General features: G+C 44.7%; 1 protein-coding gene across 8 annotated transcripts in view; it reads left to right on the forward strand.

Moving 5' to 3' along the window:
* Nucleotides 1-20,657, forward strand: part of Frmd4a (FERM domain containing 4A) — a 590,169-nt gene that overhangs the window by 468,762 nt on the left and 100,750 nt on the right. For all 8 annotated transcript variants that reach the window (XM_051205872.1, XM_051205874.1, XM_051205870.1 and 5 more), the window contains one exon: nt 8,233-8,317. In XM_051205872.1, coding sequence (XP_051061829.1) covers nt 8,233-8,317 — 85 coding nt within the window. The remainder of the gene's footprint in view (nt 1-8,232; nt 8,318-20,657) is intronic.

A 20,657-nucleotide genomic window follows, 5' to 3' on the forward strand; every position in this document is an offset into this window, starting at 1 on the left:
AAAAAAAAAAAAAGAAATCAGTGTTCCAAATGTGACATTTGTGTTCATTACAAAATGAAACCACTGGCCCGTTTAATTAACACTTGCTGTAAATATTCAGTGATTCCCAAGTGCCAAGAGGTGGCTGCAAGAGGGAGGCAGAGGGGCAGGGGCCTGGCAGAAACCTGGATGATGTCATCCGACTAGACAATGTGTCACCTTCAGAAGCTTCCATGAGCTAAAGAAGGGGTGTGGCTCCCCAAGGCTGCACGTCCTGATGTACAATCATCCAGTTAATGAACATGGAGCACACACTCCCGCTTCAGACTGGGATAAAATACTCTAGAGTAGCCAGTCCTTGGATCTGCTGTGGGTATCACATGCTCATGGGGCTTAAAGACATCTTGGTTGGCTTTGACTTCAGCCTCGAAAGCTGTTCCTTTCCGCACAGAAAGAAGCACTAAGATTATTCCAGTTAAATGTGGGAGGTAACTTATTTTAAGATATGTATTTAGTGGGCTGGAGAGATGGCTCAGGAGTAAGACTGCTATATAAACTGATGACATGACCACTCCAAGGTATGGTTAAGGGGAAGGGTTTTATTGTAGGTATGAGGGAGAAAACAGCCAGAGGCATGCGCAGGAGGAGAAAGAAGGAGACTAGACTGAACATGGCCATCAGACTGGACTTAACCATGAGGGGGTAGGGGGAAAGTGAGCAATAAAGAGAAAAATAAACCCAAGAGAGAACAAAAGAGGGGTGAGAGACAGAGAGAGACAGAGACAGAGACAGAGACAGAGAGAGACAGAGAGAAGCTGAAATAGCAGGAGTATAAAGAGAAACGAGGAGCTGTGGCAGGGAAAGCCCATGAGTTGAAGTGGGTATTTTGGTTTGTGCTTTGGTTCTTTTTGCATGTATGGGTTTTTGTTTTGGTTTGGTTTTGTTTGTTTTTTTCTTTTTTTGTTGCAGGAAATAGGTAGGGAGAGCTGAGATCCAGGATGCCAGCATAGACTCTGAAATGTGAAACAGGCCCTGATGATACTGAGGAGCCTGGAGGCCAGCATGCACTGATGGGTACCACTGGCAGCCACTGGTCCCTTGAAGAGGCAATGATAAGGGAATATCTCCTTTAGTAGAGGGGAACCAACCTCACAAGTTCCTGAGGAGTGCTGGCTTTTGTCTGACCACTAGAATTTTGGGAAATGGAATTTCCTTTGGACCTGACAGCTGCTAGTCCTGAAGATGTGAATTCTATCCCTGGGACCCAAGTGATGGAAGGAGAGTAACGACTCCATCAAGTTTTCCTCTGACCTCCATGCACACATGGCACACATGTGCATTTACACACGAGTGCTTATTTTGTTATTCAAGTATGATAAAGCCAACAGATCAAGTGTTGAAAAATAGCTTGTGACATCCCCCAAGAGAAGGGGTGATTCTACTTGAAGCTCTGTAGGCAAAGGCACCTGGGAGGGTCAGAGGGCAAGGTGGGGGGGAATACAAGGCAACATCCTCTATTATGGTTTCTAGAGAATGCAACTGATGAGCTGGGAAAGCAGGCTTGAGATTGACTAATTTGAATGATTCTGATTCTGATGGACTTTCAAACCTAGGGACTTTCCCATGTCATCTTGAATATGTCTCTGGGCAGAGTAGGGGAACATGAAGGGAGAGATGGTGGCAGCGTGTAAGAGGCAATAGAGGTAGTGGAAGTGTGGCGTTGGGCCTGTTAGTCACCTGTGAGAGTTAGAGTTGATTGCCATGAATCGCTTACTGGCTAATGTTGGAGCCAGCAGTGCCCAGACGTTCATGCATTGTAAAGATGCAGTTAACACAGAACAGACTTGGGTTTGCCTCACAGACCCCTGCAGTGGAGCATCCATCTTTCATTTTCCTGGGATCCCTTAGGAGCCCAGCCGGTCCTTTGTAAACCATTTGAGGAAGCGTCTCTTCCTTCTTACAATGGTGATTAAGAAGAGACAACACTGCCACCTACTGCCATAGAGGCCCACACACCCAATGCTCATAAAAGTGGGAAATGAAACCGAGTTTTTGGAGGATAAAAAAAGATAATCTTAACCTTCCATGCAAATCATCAACTGTCCCCATTTCTCCAGAAATCTTTTCCACCTGGTGCCTGCCCAGGGTGTGAATGGAGATGTCTCAGGTCTGTTTTTATCCAAGCTTTTCACTTTAGACGTTTCCTAGCATAGGTAGAAAGTTCAGGATGAATTAAATGCCCAAGGTTATAAAGAAAAACATGACAGGCCCAGAGCCTCCAAGATTTTCCAGGCTGTTGTCTTGGTGATAAAGGTTAACAGGAAACTGCTTTCCAATCTCTGTCAAGAGAAGGATTTTTTTCCCCTCCATCCCAGAATATTGTTATTCTGCAAACCTCCTCGAGCTCTCCTCCTGATAGGAGAGATCTATAAAAATGGATGCCGATGCCAGAGATGGCAATGCTGCCACCTCATTCATTTCTCCATTACTTTAGCACTGAAGATAGAAGCAAAGTGTTGGAGTTTCATAAAATATTCTTCTGGAGAAATCTGGGGCTGAGGGTGGGAACATGCGGAGCATCTTCACCCTTTAGTCGAGGACTACGGCAAATGGGATAAAGATGGGGAACTTAGAAAATTAAGTCACTTCAGATGCTCCGATTTACACTCAGAATTACTAAGGCAGTTAGCTCTTTCAGACCTGGGGGGTCACTTGTGATTTTTTGGCATTAAGATACAAGCTAATGAACAGCCTTGCTGTAACGACTTTCCGTGTGAACAGTAAGAGATGGAGAAGTAGCATGACGACTGGCTGGGTGGAGTGTGAGACCCCATGCCTAAAGTAGCATGACACTTTTGACATTTGTTATCTCTTTGTCCTTACTCTTTCACTGTCCATGTGACTTAAGTCCCCAACCCCTCCCTAACACAATGAACACACTGAATCCTGTGTTTGAACGTGGAATTCCAGCTGGCACCACTGTTTGAGGATGCTGCAAACCTTTGGGATATGGGGCTTATCTAGCAAAAGCAGGCTGCTGGAGGTACTCTGAAGGGTACATTCACCCCTGTTCCAGCCTGAGCTCTCTGCTTCCTAATCCAGCCAGCAAAATATGAACAAACTGTTCTGAAACCCTACTCAGCAGCCATACCTTCCCTGCCAAGCTGGACCAGTGTCTCAAACACTGACTCCAAATGAGTACTTCCCTCTGAGTTAATTCTATGAGGCATTCCTTCACAGTGACCAGAAAGTACTAATACAGCTACTCCTGGGAACGATAATACAGCTACCCCTTAGAGGAACCAAGAGGGGATGGAGTGGAAAAGTTGAACATCAAATTACCAGGCTCTACACTTGTTCTTGAGGCAAAAAAATAAAAATGATATTCCCTGGCTATCCAGGAGGTGGCAGCCTAGTGAGAATCCTAGTCAGAAATGACCAGACTGTGGGAGGTATGCTAAACTGTCCCAGGTTAGGCGATTTGGAGGAGGTCGTTGGCTATGGAAATGATCTCCAGAGGGCACTTTCAAGCTGAGGGATGAAGGGAGAGGGGTCTTTTGGCAGTGGCTCTCTGTAGAATGGCTTGAACAGAGTCACAGAAGCAGGTTGATGTAAAAAGGCCACTTGTACACTTTGTCAAGTGATTTCTCAGCTATCATAAACTTCCAGGAGTGGGGTCTCATATCCACAAAGCCAGTCCTTACCTCACTGTCACCATGTCTCACTGTTAAAACAGAAAACAGTTAGGGTCACTGTCCTGTTTGGACTCTTAAGAAAAACTACAGAGCCCTCCTGAGGCTAACAGCTATCTTTGCACTATGTAATAATTTTGAGTCTAAATGTGTAGAGTCTGAAATAGCTTAATTTTCAAAGCATTTCCCTGTCTTTATCATACATACTCTTCAACATCTCCTCCAGTTTTCCCGCTTCCCTTCTTCCCATATGCTGTTATTCTGACTGCCCTTGCCAAAGACGCTTTGCAAATGATGGAGATTTAGGGAACCACCTCCCATTGGTCCTCTGATGTCCAAATGTGCACTGTGTGAGGTGTGCATGCGCAAACACACATACACATCAGATATAATTTTTAATTAAAAAATAATAATCTCAAAGAGATGACTCAGTGGGCCATTTGCTGCCAAACAGGATGACCTGAGTTCCATCCTCAGAACCTACACAGTAAGAGAAAATCAAGTATTTATGTACTCCGAGTTCCACATGTATGCCTGTAAGTACACATGAACACACATACACACACACACACAAAGAGTTAAAGGATGAATATCCAGATTTAAATTTAATCATTTAACATACTTCAAGTTATAAAATCTGCCACTGTGTTTTAGGTTTCCATTACTCAAGTACTGAAAATTGTGCAGCTTCAATTTTCCCCAGAGACCATTGCACATCCTACTACATGGAGGTCCCACGATCTAAAACACCTGCTCCCAGAGCAGCAGGCAGGTGCTTTGGGGACAGGGCAGCTATAGATCAATTGGTCCCCTCTCACAGGCTTTGCAAGTGAGGGCCATTTTTTTAATCCTTTGGAATTGTGTAACTCTGACTTTGTGACAAATGGCTATTGTCTATTGATGGAGGTGACCTGCCCATCTCTGACACCAGTTCACTAGCACATGTATATGAATCTGCACCACAGTCATCACAGCAGCCTCTTCACACATTCAGAAAATGGCAGAGGACATCACTTAGTATATGGACAAGGGCTGTGAGCCTGGCCCGCCTAGCCTGGGTTTGTAGGTTGTGAGGAGGGTTTTTGCTCTTTTGTTTCTTGAGGCAAGGTTTCGTGTAGCCTAGACTGACCTCAAACTCTTGCTGTGTAGCTAAGGATGGCTGTGAACTCCCATTCCTTCTGCTTGGACCTCCCACAGCTGGGATTACAGGTGTGTACAGTAAGTCCAGTCTGGGCTTGGCTGCTGCAGTGGAGAGGCAGTGGCAGGGGTGGTGGGTGTTTTCGTTTAAATTCATCCCAGTATAAACATAAAAAGACTTCTCACATGGAGATCCATTGAGTCCCACTCTGTTTACCTCTTCCCCCTTCCCTTCCTCCTTGTTCTCCTCCTCCTTCCTCTTCTTTTAATTTATTCTTCTCTCATATATTAATTACATCCCGACCACAGTTTCCCTTCCTTCCACTCCTCTCAGTGGCCCCTGCTTTGGGAAAAGAGAATCTCAGTATGATTATGTGACTTGTCCTAAGTCACACAGAGCTGAGTTTAGGTCCCTGGCCTTTGTCTTCCTCCTCAGAAGCGTGTGTCTTGGTTCTGAATGGCCACAGCACTTGCTGCTTCTTTTGCTCACTTCACCCTCTGTGCCCTGCTGTCTGCTTACTTCCTTAGATTTAGTCTGGGTTTTACTCCAGTGTCTTCCTAGTCTAGTCTGGGTTTTACTCCAGCTCCCTGCAGTTCAGTCATTTCCTCATCCAAAATCGCTCTGTCCTCAATGCGCTGGTCCTTAGACTGAATGGGCACATTATCTGATTAAAGAATTCAATAAACTCTGAACTGATGTGCAAAGGCATGTTTAACGTAAACTTAAATGATGTCGGCATGTTTCATCTTGAGAGAAATCCATACGCTGCTTCTGATAGGAATTCAATTCTCATTTGGCTTAATGTGCGTGAATGTCACAGCCTTAAGAGCACTTATCCTAGCCTAGGGATGGACTGAAATTCGGTCACACTTCATCACCCTCAGGGAAGCACATAGGAAGTGCTTGTAAGAGCCACGTGATCACCGCCTGCTGCTCCATTGAACAGAACAAATTCCTTTTAAAAGTCTGGTTTAATAATGATTAGGATAAAAAAAGTAACATTAAAAAAAATAGCAGAATGAAGAATTAGAAATTGGGTAAGGGAAAAGAAAGTAGATGGTCAGCTAAGAGTGTGAGAATCATAGTTAATCCAGGTCTGCAATGCCCAAGGGATCTGTGGAGACTTGGCTCCAGAGAGCTTGCATTGGGATGGCAGGACCTGAGGTCCCTCTGGGTATCTTTTCCTTTTACAGCTGGAGCAATCTGGTCTGGCCCAGCTCTGAGCCTGTTTTAATCCATCCTCATTTTCATATGACTATGGGTAATTTTTTGCCATTTTGAGTTTGGGTTTTTTTGTTTTGTTTTGGGTTTTTGTTGTTGTTGTTGTTGTTTGTTTGTTTGTTTGTTTGTTTTTCCATGAAAACTTTGTGATTTTGTGCAGGCATCCCATGTGTCATTGGTAGAAAAAACAAAAGAAACGAAAACCCAAAATGGATAGTATAAGGAGTAAGGTTTTTTCTGCCCGCCGCTGGTCTTGTCCCACCGCTGCGCCAGCCCCAATTAACACACAGATACTCTGTATTTGATATAATGCTGTTGGCCAGGTACTTGTTTCTTATGGGCTAGCTCTGTCTTAATTATTAACCCATTTCTGTTGATCTATGTATTTTCACGTGGGGCAGGTGACTGGTCTCCCCAGTCTCTCCATCTTGACTCCTCCTTACTACTTCCTCTTTCTTCCTTGTCTCCTAGTCCCTTCTATCTTCCTTTCCTATTGGCCAACAGTGCTTTATTCATTAACCAGTATGAGAAACATATATATAGAATCGCATCTCCCATCAGGATAGTAGGTTTACCCCCCCCCCACACACACACACTTTTTTCTCTTGGGTGTGTATTTTAAAGGCTTTTTGATTTTAAATTAATGTGGAGAACTGGTGTAACTGATCAGTCAGTGAAGTGCTTTCCACATGTACAAGCATGAGGATTCAAGTTTGAATCTGTTATGCACAAATTCTGAACCCAAAAATCACCAAAAGACCCATTCCAATGCAAAAACAGATAACTCTATCAACTCTGTTCTTCTATTCCTCCTTCTGATATGGTGGGTGGGGTGAGGACACAGAATTGGGGTGACTAAGGGGAGAGTCTAGGGGTCTGAAACAGTCTCAGGATTGGTGTACTTCCAGGCTTGGACGACCTATCCTGTGTTGATTGGTCAATTGGTTGCTATGGCCTATGAGTCCTCCCAGGGTAGTTGCTATGCCATGTATACCACTATTACCGTGAAGCACATTCAGAGCCTGCCACCTAACTTCTGAGTGGTTCCTTATCACATGGATGATATCTGACCTTCTAGTGACTGGAGCAGGTCTGGCAAGATCAGAAGGCCAGAAAATCAGCAACATGTGCTGAGTTAGCGGCCTACATCTTGCTGGGTCTGTTCTGCAGCCTGTCATGGCTGGGTGAGGGTCTGGTCCCTTCAGATCCCCAGAACCCACATAAAGCCAGGCATGGTTGCATATGCTTATAGGACCATCGCCAGAGTTGGAGGGGCAGAAAGAGATCCCTGGGGCTCACTCTCTAGCCACTGTATTTGGTAATCTCCAGGCCAGTGAGAGACCATGTTTGTTTGTTTTTAAGTGTGGACAGTTCCTAAGAAACTACACTCAATTGTCCTTTGACCTCCATATGAATATAGACACATATGTACATGTACACTGCATATGTATGCATAAATACATACACAGAGACACATACCAATCAATGCTAAAAAGGCATTATAATTTGTAGACTCAATTATGTTCTATATCTTATTATCATAATAGCTTAATATTTAGAAGTATTTTGTCCTTAGAGGTAAGGCTGTTGTTACACTACCAAAGCTCCTATTTATATCATAAGACTATATATTTTCAGACATATCTATGTGTATGTATGTACACCTCCATGAGCTTATGTGCCCACATATATTCTGGTGCCCACCGGAGGGCAGAGGGCATTGGCCTCTCTGGAAATGGAGTTGGAGGCAGTTGTGAGCCAGCCATCCCATATGGGTGCTGGGAACTGCACTGAGGATCTCTAGCAAGAAAAGTAAACAGTCTGAACTGGTGAACTGTATCTTTAATATAATAAAGATGACTTCACTACACAGAAAAACAGGAATCTTAGAATCTTAGAGTTGTGTTTGTCAATATCTCATTCAGCTTGTGATTTGAATTTTCCAAGTGCTCAGTGATCCCAGGAATGTATTCTCATAGGCTCTTTGTCCTTGAATGGGTGTTGAGAAAAATGTCTGTATATATGGTTATGGGTATAAAACACAGTGCCCACTCAAAGAAGGCAGCAGAGAAAAGCCTGGTGGCCCCTTGTTCTTCTCTTCATTCAGCACAGGAACTGTAGTCCTCCTCTGAAACCATGCAGCTCAATGCTGCGGTTGATTTCCACTCCCCCTGTGTCTCACACGTGGTTTTTCTCTTACAGATTCTACATAGAAAGCATCTCCTACCTGAAGGACAATGCCACCATTGAACTCTTCTTCCTGAATGCAAAGTCCTGCATCTACAAGGTAGGAATGTGCTCTTCCCATTCAGTTTCCTAACGAAACCAAAAATACCAAAATGTTGCCCATAAGACAGTTTTATTGATTAGCAAAAGTCATTTATAAAGTAATTGCTATAAATAAATGAGAAAGTGCAAATAAGGAAAGCCACCAGCTAAACGGCATGACTTCTTCCAGTCCTCCGATCTCATCTCTGTCCTGGCTTCACGGAAGTGTTCCTCGTGGTAGAGAGGTCAGAGACACAGAAAAATCAATGAACTAGTCACATCATAGCTACAGTCTAGAGCAAGGAGGAAGGAATGTGTGCATGTGCACTTGCTTGTTTGTGCTCTGTTCTGTTTCTACACTCTAATACAGTTCAGGACCCCCTGCCTAGGGAATGATGCCACCAACAGTGGGCTCAGCCTTCCCATGTCAATTAACTTTAGTAAGAGAGCCATCCACAGACCAACCTAACCTAGACATTTCCTCACTGAGACTCCTTCCAGGTATGTCAAGTTGACAGCGAAAGCCAACCATCATACACTTATCCTCTAAAGCTCACATGAAGCTCTGAGCTTCATGTGAATAACCTGGACCTTCCATCTCTCTTCCGTGAGGAAGAAAAGTAACAGAGAGACTTACATATCTAATTCCACTCACAGAGTTCAGCCACGGCCATGATGTGTTCATGAAGGGCACGCTGTCTTTGCACAGGGTATCCAGAGAACTTCAAATGGGAGCATGTCCCTAGTAAAGTGGCCACTGGATGCTTCTGGAAAATTCTAAGGAGAACTCATGGCATGTGGTTTTATAGTTCACTACCTCCATGTTTGGAGCATTGTAGTAACTTACCAAACTTGAAAATGGGAGAAATTGGGTAGTGGCTGCTGCTTTCTCTTGGGGGAGTTCTTTACCTGAACAGCATTGGATAATTCCACCATCCAGAATGGCAGAGGGCCAGATGGGAACCAAGTTCAACTCTGCAGAAAGCCCTTACTTGGTAATAGCTGATGAGCCAAAACATCTCCTGGGCTGAAACTCTCAGGGCAATGAGAGTACTTTAAGTTTTTGCTGACTGGTCAGAAAAGACATTCCAGGTGCTTTCAAATTCCTTCCTTCCTCTAATCCCGAATTTTCTCATTATAAAGTGGAAAGAATAATACTATTCAGATACCTTACAAACCATAGAGGCATCTGATGGTTTTTTAAATGAATGGGCAAGCCCTCTGAATGTGGGTGGGGCTGGCAGTAGTACGAGGACCTTTCGCAGGTGCATGGACTGACTTTTTGGAGCCCATTCTCTATGGTGGGATACCTTGCTCAGTCTTGATACTGAGGATAGGGACATGGTCCTGCCTCAACTTGGTAAGCCTGACTTTGTTGACTCCCCAAGGAAGGCCTTACCCCCTCTGAGGAGTGGATGTGGGTGAGAAGGGGGGGCTGGAGAAGGGAAGAGAGGGAGAACTGGGGCTGGTATGTAAAATGAAAAATCTTTAGAAAGACAAAAAAGTTGAGAAATAATTTTTAAAAAGTGCTGTCCACAAGGTGGCAGACTTGAGCTTAAATAAAGGGCTATCACTGAGCCTTTTGAAAGGAGAGAAAGGACATTCTGACCAGTTAAATTAGTGCTTGGTGCACACCTGTATAAAGGGGAAGCAAGTTGTTTCTGGAGTTGTTCGTCTCCACTTGGTCATAGTGCTGAGCTTGGGATATACAGGATTAAGTCCTCAGAAGTAACTATTACAAATTCCCCAATAGGAGGAACTGGTCACATTTAAAGTACAGGTGACCCCAGCATCAGCTTGCTTGCAAAATGGAAAATATTTCAGAGCCCTAGTTCTCTCTTCTTAAAATTCATTCTTGAACATGGTCACAAAAGTGACCACAAGTGACCAAGGATGAGTCCTCCAAAGCTTGTGTAGACAGAATCTCAAGATTCTGTTTAGCTTGTCACCTAAACGTTTTCATTTGCCGGCACTGACAGATTTTGCTAACAGGGCTGTATGCATTCATTTTGAGTGTTAGAACTTCTGAGGAAGCTGAAACTGCCAAGGAGGAAGCTGGTATTCATAAGAACTGGAAGTGACCAGACAGTAGTGTGCCCTATTAGCCACATTCCACAATGTGTAACAATAATAGAAGTCCCCATAGTTGTAGGTATTTAGGTTTAACAGCAACAGACTTGAGTTCCTATACCAGTTAAATATGAGTGACTTCCACAGAATGTCTCCAAACTTCATTTTCCTTTTTGACTGAACTAAGATATTACAAGATTCGACCCATGTCTACTAGGAAATACTCCTAAAACAAAGCATGGAAAGTTCTTAGAACTGTGCCATGCACATGATCCAGTCACTTGGATTCTGACACATTTTTCTTGGCTATAATTTTCTATGCCACCCAGGTGTATGCTGAGACATTAGCCCCACAGGCAGGGTGACTAATAACTTGTCACATTGATGCTGCCCCAAATGTGGATTTACCCAGCAGTTTGGTATCAGGCCCCTTGCTATTTCTTGGAGGCTGACTCTTGCAGTGTTTTTCTTTCCACTTGCTTGCATTTTGTAGACTCCAGGTTGAGCATAGGGCCTCACATATGTCAGGCGAGCAAGCGCCCTACCATGGAGCTGTATCCAGGCTCTCTTTCTGTGTTTTATTTTGACACAATGTCTCACTATGTCACCCAGGCTAACTGGTTTTGTAAAGATTTTATTATTTTTTATGTATATGAGTATTCTTCATGCATGTGGGCCTTTTAAGGTGGAAAAAGGTATCAGATCCCACTATAGATGGTTGTGAGCCACCATGTGGTTGCCAGGAATTGAACTCAGTGCTCTTAACCTCTTGAGCTCCAGTCCCACCCAGGCTAGCTTTAAACACACTGTATAGTTCAAGCTATCCTTGAATTTCAATTCTCCTTGCCCTCCCCCACCCCAACACACACACACACACACACACACACACGCACGCACACACGCACACACACGCACACACACACACACACACACACACACACACAGCTGGAATTACAGGCGACCTGCACCACTCCCGCTATGTTTTAGAGCTAAGCTATTCAGCTGAAGTAAGCTACTTACACCTGCTATTTTTTTCAGATCTATTTCCATTCATATTTTAAAATACTAAGATCTATTTTTGACAGGGAGAAGGGTAGCTGGAGAGATAGTTCAGCAATTAAGAACAGTTGCTATTCTTACAGAGGATCCGAGTTTGATTACCAGCACCCACATAGTGGTTCACAACTGTCTGTAATTCCAGTTTCAGGAGATCTCATGGCTACCCTGGACACCAAGTACCCACATGATACACATACATGCATGTAGGCAAAACACACAAACAAAACAAATAAAAAATAGTTTTAATTGTATTTTTTTAATCAGAGTATAACTTGGCCAGGAGTGTCTAGGTAGTTAGCACGTGAAAGGCCCTGGGTTCAATCCCCAACCCAACACAAAGGATGGGGGCAGGTATTATTACTATCATAGCACTAAGAGACAGCTTAAAAGGAAAATGGGGGGTGAGGCAGAGAGAGGGCTCAGCAGCTCAAGGTGCTTGTGGCCAAGACTGGTGACCCTAGTGTGACCCCCCCCCCAAGATACACAAAAAGAAGCAACTCCCAGGATTTGTCCTCTGACCTCCACACCTGTTCACACACATACACACTATAATAAAACAATTGTCGTCAAATAGTTCTCAAGGCTTATTATGCAAATACATCCATCTCTCCCACTACACAATCCTATCCTTTCAAGTCACTTTGCTGTTCTTTCTACTATTTGCCTCTTTAATTCTAAGTAAATGGCCCAGTTCTTCCTTGACTTGACACCTCTTGATTTATTAAACTCTCTGTAAGATAGGCAGGAGCGGGGTATCCTCTGTAGCACCCACACACTCCTTTCCCTGGTTTTTTCAGGGTAATATCGTACTCTGGGTAGAAGCCATAATAATCATAGGCATGACAAGACTTATCCAAGCATTGTCCCATGGCTATGATTCCTTTTTTTTTTTTTTTTTAGACAATGAGTTGTTTAACCTAAAGGGATTGGTTACCTTGTTTTTGCTTGTTTCGTTTCTATGTATCCTTGGTTGTTTGCTCACAGCTCCCACAGATTGCCAGATATCTCCTAGCACTCAGTTCCAATGTGATGGCAATTCCTCAGCTCTCTCTGGTTTGAGTTTGTGTCTGCTGCTGCTGCTGTTACTCATTTTCCTGAGACTTCCCTCCTGGAACTCTCTGCCGTCCTGACCCATGAATTTGGCCAGCTTTCCTGCTCTCTTCCCGGAAGGCCAATCTCCTGTCCAAGCCTTTCCCCACCCCTGCTCTGTATTTGGTCATCTGTCTTCTGGGTCCTGGTTTGTTTGTTTTACACCATTGTTTTCCTGGACTGCATCCCCAAGTAGATCCAGAGGAAGGACAAAAATGTTTGGGTCCTTGTATGTCTGCAAATGTCTTTATTCCCCCCCCCTTCATATCTACTTAGGAGTTTGATTAGATATAGAAAGGCAGAATGACAGCGTCTTTATCAGGTGTTGTTCTAGAAATGCCCACTGTTCTGCCCATTGCATGTGCCACCCCTGTGCCATCTCCCAACAGCTGAATTTGTGGGGCTTTCCTCTGCATTCTTCTTGATCTAACATTTCAGTAGTGCTGGACTTTGTAGATACATTCTGCTAGCAACTTTCTGGTCAGACACTTTTATTCTGGGAACTCAGTTTCTTCCTGAATTATTTCTTTGTTACCTTCTCTTTTTATCTCCCATCCTCTTTTCTTGGGAATTGGAAGCTAGCGCAGGTTTGGGTCTCATTTTCCATTTCTGGCTTCTTATTCTACTTTCTGGGAATGTTGTCGGCATTGCCTTTCATTGCTTCTTTTGAGTTTTAATCTTAACACACTTGTTCATGCATACACACACACACACACACACACACACACACACACACAGCTTCTATATCTACAATTCTTTTCTCTCTCTGTCTCTCTTAAAATATCCTATTCTAGGGTTTGGAAAGATGACTCAGCAGTTAAAAGTATTTTTTTGTTCATGCAGAGCACCCTAGTTTGGTTCCCATCACCCACACCTGCCTGTAACCCCTGCTCCAGGGCACATGAATATGCATGGGATACATACATACACATAAACAAAAACAAGTGTTTGATATTGAAAGACTCAGGATGTCTGCCTCTAATCTCCACATTTACACTCAGTGATGACATTAAATACAGTGCAGGCTCAACTTCTTTCCTGCTTTTTCTCCATTTTCTATCTTTGCCTTTTCTGTAGGATAGCATCCTGCACCCCCACCCCCCCAGCTTCCAAAACCCCACCCTGGTCTCCCTTTCTATGTGTGTATGTGTGTGTGTGTGTGTGTGTGTGTGTGTGTGCATGTGTGTGTGTGTGTGTGTCCGTGTGTGTGTGTGTGTGTGTGTGTGTGTGTGTGTAGGCCAGAGGTCAGCCTCCATTGTCATTCCAGCTGTTTTCCACCTTAGGTGGCCTTATCTGTTGCAGGGGATCCCAATCTGTCCATTCCTGATTACAAGGGAGACAGGAAAAGCTAATGGGATGCTCTGAACACATGGGACAAATTAGTGTCTCGGTGGCACTGAGAAAGTGCCCAACGGCAAGCTATTTCCATGGGAACCTGAATATCAACCTTTGGGTGAGGGACATACACTCCCATTTCTACTTGGGATGTGCCAGTTTCCAGGGCTTAGGAGAAGCGGCCTCGTCTGGAGTGTGGACTTCATTTTGCTGCAGCTTCCATCCATCCAGAGAAGCTACTTCTCAGCTCTCCTTCAGCAGACAGAGAAGGTGTTTTCCTTCATTCTGTTGATTTCATTATTTTCCTTAAGCTACAAACATTGTTTTCCTTCCCTTTCTTCCACCCTCCCTCCTCCCACCCTCCCTCTTCCCCTCCCTCCCATCCTCCCACCCTCCCTCCTCCCCTCCCTCCCATCCTCTCGCCCTCCCTCCTCCCCTCCCTCCCATCCTCCCACCCTCCCTCCTCCCCTCCCTCCCATCCTCCCACCCTTCCTTCTTCCCTCCCTCCCATCCTTCCACCCTCCCTCCTCCCCTCCCTCCCATCCTCTCGCCCTCCCTCCTCCCCTCCCTCCCATCCTCTCACCCTCCCTCCTCCCCTCCCTCCCATCCTCTCACCCTCCCTCCTCCCCTCCCTCCCATCCTCCCACCCTCCCTCCTCCCCTCCCTCCCATCCTTCCACCCTCCCTCCTCCCCTCCCTCCCATCCTCCCACCCTCCCTCCTCCCCTCCCTCCCATCCTTCCACCCTCCCTCCTCTCCTCCCTCCCATCCTCTCGCCCTCCCTCCTCCCCTCCCTCCCATCCTCTCACCCTCCCTCCTCCCCTCCCTCCCATCCTCTCACCCTCCCTCCTCCCCTCCCTCCCATCCTCTCACCCTCCCTCCTCCCCTCCCTCCCATCCTCTCACCCTCCCTCCTCCCCTCCCTTCCTCCGTCCCTTGCTTCTTTCTTTTATCAGGAGTAAGAAAACACAACTACAGTAAACTTCTCTCTCCCTTCTCTTCCTTTACACCCTTACAATTTCTACAAGAAAACTGGGGGAGGGCTGTCATAATTTCCTCAATTTGCAGAAGATTACACTATGTGAGAGCAGGGCTCTAACTATACACTTTCAGTGAGACAGGGGGCCCTGTGGTGTGGACTTGCTGACACCCCATGTGGGGTTCAACAACACTTACAATGTTTTAACTGCCTAAGGTGACAGGTGAACAGTGGGGGGGAAATATTTACATGCAGGAGATGAACAAACATCGTTTAGGATTGTGTATACAGTTCCACGGAAAATTCCAATGAGATGCTGTGTTTCCTGGGTAAAGACTTGTGAGCCAGTGGAATTGTGCTGCCAAACCTTTCCCCTCTGGTCTCCTCCCTCTTTGAATGTGATTTCTTATGACAGCTGGAGAGGTCAAGCAGTCACCCTGTAGGTGGCAGCCCACCTGTCACACACATGGTAGGAGAGGTTTGATAAACACGGACTCTTGCATTCTTTTTCCACATTCAGGCTCAGGCGAATCCTACCTTCCTCTGAGTTCTGCACTGGCAACTGAAATCACTGTCAAATATTAGTTTGAACCAGCCAGGCATGGTGGCATACACCTTTAATCCCAGCACTCAGAAGGAAGAGGCAGGAAGATCTCTGTGAGTTCAAGACCAGCCTGGTCTACCAAGTGAGTTCCAGGACAGCCAGGGCTACACAGAGAAACCCTATCTCAAAAAAAAAAAAAAAAAAATTTAGTTTGCACACCAGCTGGTGTGGTGGCACATGCTTAGAATCCCAGCACCAGGGAGACTGAGATAGGAGGATCTTCTAGACTGCATAGTGATAATCTATGTGAAAAGACAGCAGGGAACTAGGGTACAGTGCTGACCTAGCATGGACAAAACTCAAGGGTCCATTCCCTGTACCACATAAACCAGTGCAGTGATATGCACTGCAATTTCAGCATTCAGGAGGTGGAGGCAGGAGGACCATCCTCCTCTACTTAGCAAATCTGAGGCCAGAAAGAAGAGAGAGAGGGGAGAGAGAATGAAAGTTTAAAACTAGTTGTGGAAAGATGGCTCGGCAGTTAAAAGCACTCACTGCTCTTGCAGATGACCTGGCTTTGGTTCCCAGTACCCACTTCGTGATTGACAGCCACCTGTAACTCCAGTTCCAGGGGATCCAGTGCTCTTTGCTGGCCTCCACCAGCTCCTGAACACATGTGGTACACATTTGAGAAACACATACAGACAATAAGTAATTTTTGAGACCAGTTTCTTTGTGTAGCCTTGAGTCTTGGCTGTCCTGGAACTAGCTCTGCAAGCCAGGCTGACCTCGAACTTACAGAGATCCACCTGCCTCTGCCTCCTAGGTGCTGGGATTAAAGTCATGTACCACCACTGCCTGGCAAAATAAATAATTTTAAAAAATAGTCATCACATTAACCTCCCTATGAAAATTAGATAATAAATTGATGTCTTTTTTCATTTTTATTTTTAACTTATTATATTTGTCTAATGTGGTTAATGTTATTTTAAATTTCAACATTTGGAAAGACTGATTCCCACGAATTTATGGCTCCTAAAGGTACAAAGGAAATTAGAAAGTTTTTTATTTAACTTTACTTTCAATGAGCTTCACACACAAAACTGGGGAACAATAAGAAAACTGGCTCCTAAATCCAAAGGACTTCTAATCAACCACTGGGAAGAGTCGTTGTTATTCATTTTCTGTGGGTGGGGTAACCTAAGTTTTGCAGCTCAGAATAGCTGTTGTGATACTGTAAATTTCAGAGTCAACCTATGTAACTTTCCACCCTTTGTATTCCCACAATTAAATTGTACTTAGTCTCCATGTTTATCACATCCAATCTCATCTGAGCCCCAAGACCCAAGGTATCTATCTACAGATGCAGTGAGCCATGCTTCCTTGGGCAAGAAGAAAGTGGCTCGCCCATTTTTCAGAGTGGGTTTTTGTGATTGCCTTCCATTAATTGTGACTGAATAGACATATGACGTGTGTGTGTCTGTGTGTGTGTGTGTGTGTGTGTGTGTGTGTGTGTGTGTATGTACGCGCAACCAGAGCAGACAGTGACAGAAAAAGACAGAGAAGGATCCAGGTGAGGTAGTGTGCTCCCATGGTCTCAGAACTTGCAGATGGAGGTATGAGGATCAGGAGTTCAAGGCCATCTTCCGCTAAGGAGCAAGTTGAGGCCAGTGTGAACTGAATGAGATCTCATTTCAAGAGCCAAAGAAGACAGGAAGGGAATGGTGAGGGAGGGAGGGGAAATTGAAACAGAACACCCAGTTCTGTGTGTAGAAAGGTCTCATCTCACCTTTTATCTGAGAGTCTACCTTGATCCTGGAGCTTCGCATATGCGTGGTTTAAGTAGTTATTCTTAGACCTCATTGGCCTCTTAGGCCCAAATGTTGTCACTCTTGTTGATCCTGAAATAAATGGTCTATACTGGAGAGCTTCAAAGAGCTTTGTTAATGAACCTGTGATGTCATTTCACCTGTGGGTGGGAGACACAAAGCCCAGAATCCAGTCCCACAAGATGAGAAACCAACATAAATATTATCCTCATTCTCACGGAACCCCCATCCTTATCTCTCATTTTGGCTGGTGAAGATGTACTGCGTGTGCTCGCATGACCAAGAACATGAACACAGGGACAAGGGAGGACTGTCTTTTTCAACCTTCCAGAAACGCTTATAGACTAGTCTTGGCAGTGTGTAGCAGACTTTAGAAAGAGCAGTTCCTTAGGCTCTTGATGTAGGCTGTAGACAGTGTGTAGCATGAGAAGCTCCCGTGCTGTGAAGTTACAGTGAGAGTGCAATGTGAATGGCAATGCACTTCTGTGGATCATGAGACTGACATGACAGGACTTGACTGCCAAAGACCTGGCAAAGGGCTGCCAAAGACGAACTATCCAAGTTTGCAGGTCATATTCATGCCCAGACACAACTCCATATAGTCATTATGAGTTGTGCAATGAGATATGGCAACCATACTACCACAAGAAGGTAGCCAGGGAGGTCACCTACATCTGACCTCGTACCCCCAGTCTGATGCTATGCACCATATTAGTCAGGGTTCTCCACAGAGAAACATAGGACACTTACCGTGTGGCACTGGCCCATGTAACTGAAGGCTGAGAAATCTGTGACATGCCTCCTGCGAGCCAGAGCCCAGGAAAGTCGGGGCTGTGACTCAGTCTCAAGGCCTGAGAAGCAGGGAGGCCAGTACTGTAAATCTCATCCCAAGGGCAGGAGAAAGTGAGATGGGATATTCTGGCTCATAAAGTGAGTAATGAAGCTGGGTGTGGTGGCACACACCCACAGGCTCAGGACATGAGAGGCTGAGGCAGAAGAGTTCATGAGTTCAAAGCTGCTCTGAGAAAAATGGTAAATGCTAGGCTAGCCTTGCCAAGACCTTATGTTGTTATCCCTCTTAAAAGTGTAGGAGGGAAAAATAGTGGGAAACTCGCTTTTCCTCTGCCTTTTATTCTCTTTGGACCCTTAAGGAATTGGGTGGTAATCACTGTCTTTCAGAAGGGCTAAGTCCAGTGATTCAAATGCTACAGTCACCTGAAAACACCCTTTAAGACATGTCTAAATACTATTTATGCTGGACACTGAAATAAACCCAAGTAAGAGGTAAACATTCGTATTACAAAGGTAATCAATTACAACCATTGTTTGCATGGTGACCAAAAGACACAGTAGTGCTCTTTCAGAAAGCTGACTAAATACTACCATCAATACTAAAATACACCAAAGAACAGAGGCAAAACTGTGTGGTTCAGACTGTCTATAGATGCCAGTGAGAAGAAATAAATAATACCGAGATAGCATTTCCAATGTGTTTACAGTTTCTGAATGGTAATGAGGTAATTGAAACTCAAGGAGAACAGTGATGTTGTGTGTTTTGGGACTGTTGGGAGTAAGGGATAAGACTAGACCTCACTTTCAGGTGGCAGTAGTGGTGAACTTTAGGAAGACCACCAGACACTATCTTCTCATGTGTCATGGGTAGTAACAAAGGTGGTGACTAGGTAAGGATCATTAGGGAAGCTCTTGAGGAGACCAACTAAGGGATTCTGATTGGAGTTTGCCAATGTCATCCTCACTTGCCTATGGTTGTTCCTTGTGGTTTCTGTTCTAATTATTGTCTTAATTTCTGTTCCTGTTGCTGTGGTAACACATCCTGACAAGGGCAATTTTAGGGTTTATTCTGGGTTACAATCCAAAGGTTTGGTCCAGCATAATGGGGAAGTCTAACTGGCAGAGGCTTGACATATTGTATCACATCACATCCATGGTCAAGAAACAGAGGGATAGATGCTGCTGCTTAGCTCCCTTTGTCCATCCATGCAGTCCAGGACTACAGCCATTGAATGGTGCCACTAACAGCTGGCCTTCCAACCTCAGTTAATGTAATCAAGATAATCTGTCACAGATATGCCCAGAGGCCCATCTCCAGGACTACCATCTTCTACACTCTTCCAGGACGACAATCAACACTGACTATTGCACTCATCTCATTTGTTGTTTGGGAAAGTTGGAATTTCGCATCCTAACCACAGAGGGATGCTTTCCATTGAGATTCTTGCTACAACATGAAAATTACCAGCAAACCCTTCTGAACCATGGGTCAGGGAGAACTAACTAAGTATGATAGGAAAGTATCCATAAGTCATGTTGCATGTGGGTATTGGTTTGGAACATGTCAAGATCCTCTGATGGAAATCTTCCCCAGATAATTAAAAACCACCATGAAACTGCTGATGAATGCCATTAGTCCTTTTTGTCACTTCAGATAAAGCAGTGTGGTACAAAAGAAAGTGGACCATCATTTCCATCTACTCTCTGAGAATGCACCTGCCTGCCTGTACACACCAGCAGATAACCACATTCTGTCATTCCATACCATTTTCCAAGGATCAGAGGAAGTGAAACCAATCATTCAGGAGTAAGGGAAACAGAGGTCCAAATTCATACATCATGGCCCCAGTAGGCAAAAGATACAACATGCCCTCTCAATGTAAAATCATCACATGTCCTCCACTACCCTAGATGCCCAGGCTCAGAAAAATGACCCAGCAAAACTGTGGGTGTAATAAATCTACAGGAATGTCACAATGCCACCCTATTCAGACAACCAAGTGGAAGCCACTCAGATATTTCTTGAAGAGCCTCCTGCCTCTCCTCACACATTCCCATTTTGTCTTCTGTCAAGGGAAAGCCCAGAGCCCCAGGAAAGTATTGGGGGGGGTGTACTCTCTGTTCTCTTGGTCAGTCAGTTAGTTTCCTCCTCTGGAAAAGTACATGAAGGGGGCCACATCTGGCTTGCTGGGGAAGCCAGCTGAGGGAAAGGTAGTCATATTGGATGTCATGTGGCAGCTGGGACCTGAGAGAAAGATCTCTGGGACCCCTGCTAACTCCTCTACAGTGACCTTGGCTTCCAGGGGAAACCAGGAAGTGAACAGAAAATCAAAGGTTTTGTTTCATCACAGAAAAAGCTTAAAGATGCAATCACCTAGGAAAAAGAAATACAAAACAAGATTATTGTCATAAAGAAAAAACAAAGACATTAAAACAAAAGATAGGAAAAATACTATGAGGAGAGGAACTAAGGCTTGGAAGACAAGTCTTTCCTCAACAGTCAGAAACTTGTCTTCCTAAGGTTCTAAGTTTGACTCATATACATGCTCTAGACTGACTCCTCTGGGGACATCCAATGATTGTTAAAGTCAATAAATATTAGCTAGAAATACTAAGACATAGCAAAGCCTTCTTCACTGGGTTTGGAGTGTGTGCAGGGTCTGAG

The sequence above is a fragment of the Phodopus roborovskii genome, unplaced genomic scaffold, assembly GCF_943737965.1.
Source record: "Phodopus roborovskii unplaced genomic scaffold, PHOROB, whole genome shotgun sequence".
In the NCBI taxonomy this organism is placed as follows: domain Eukaryota; kingdom Metazoa; phylum Chordata; class Mammalia; order Rodentia; family Cricetidae; genus Phodopus; species Phodopus roborovskii.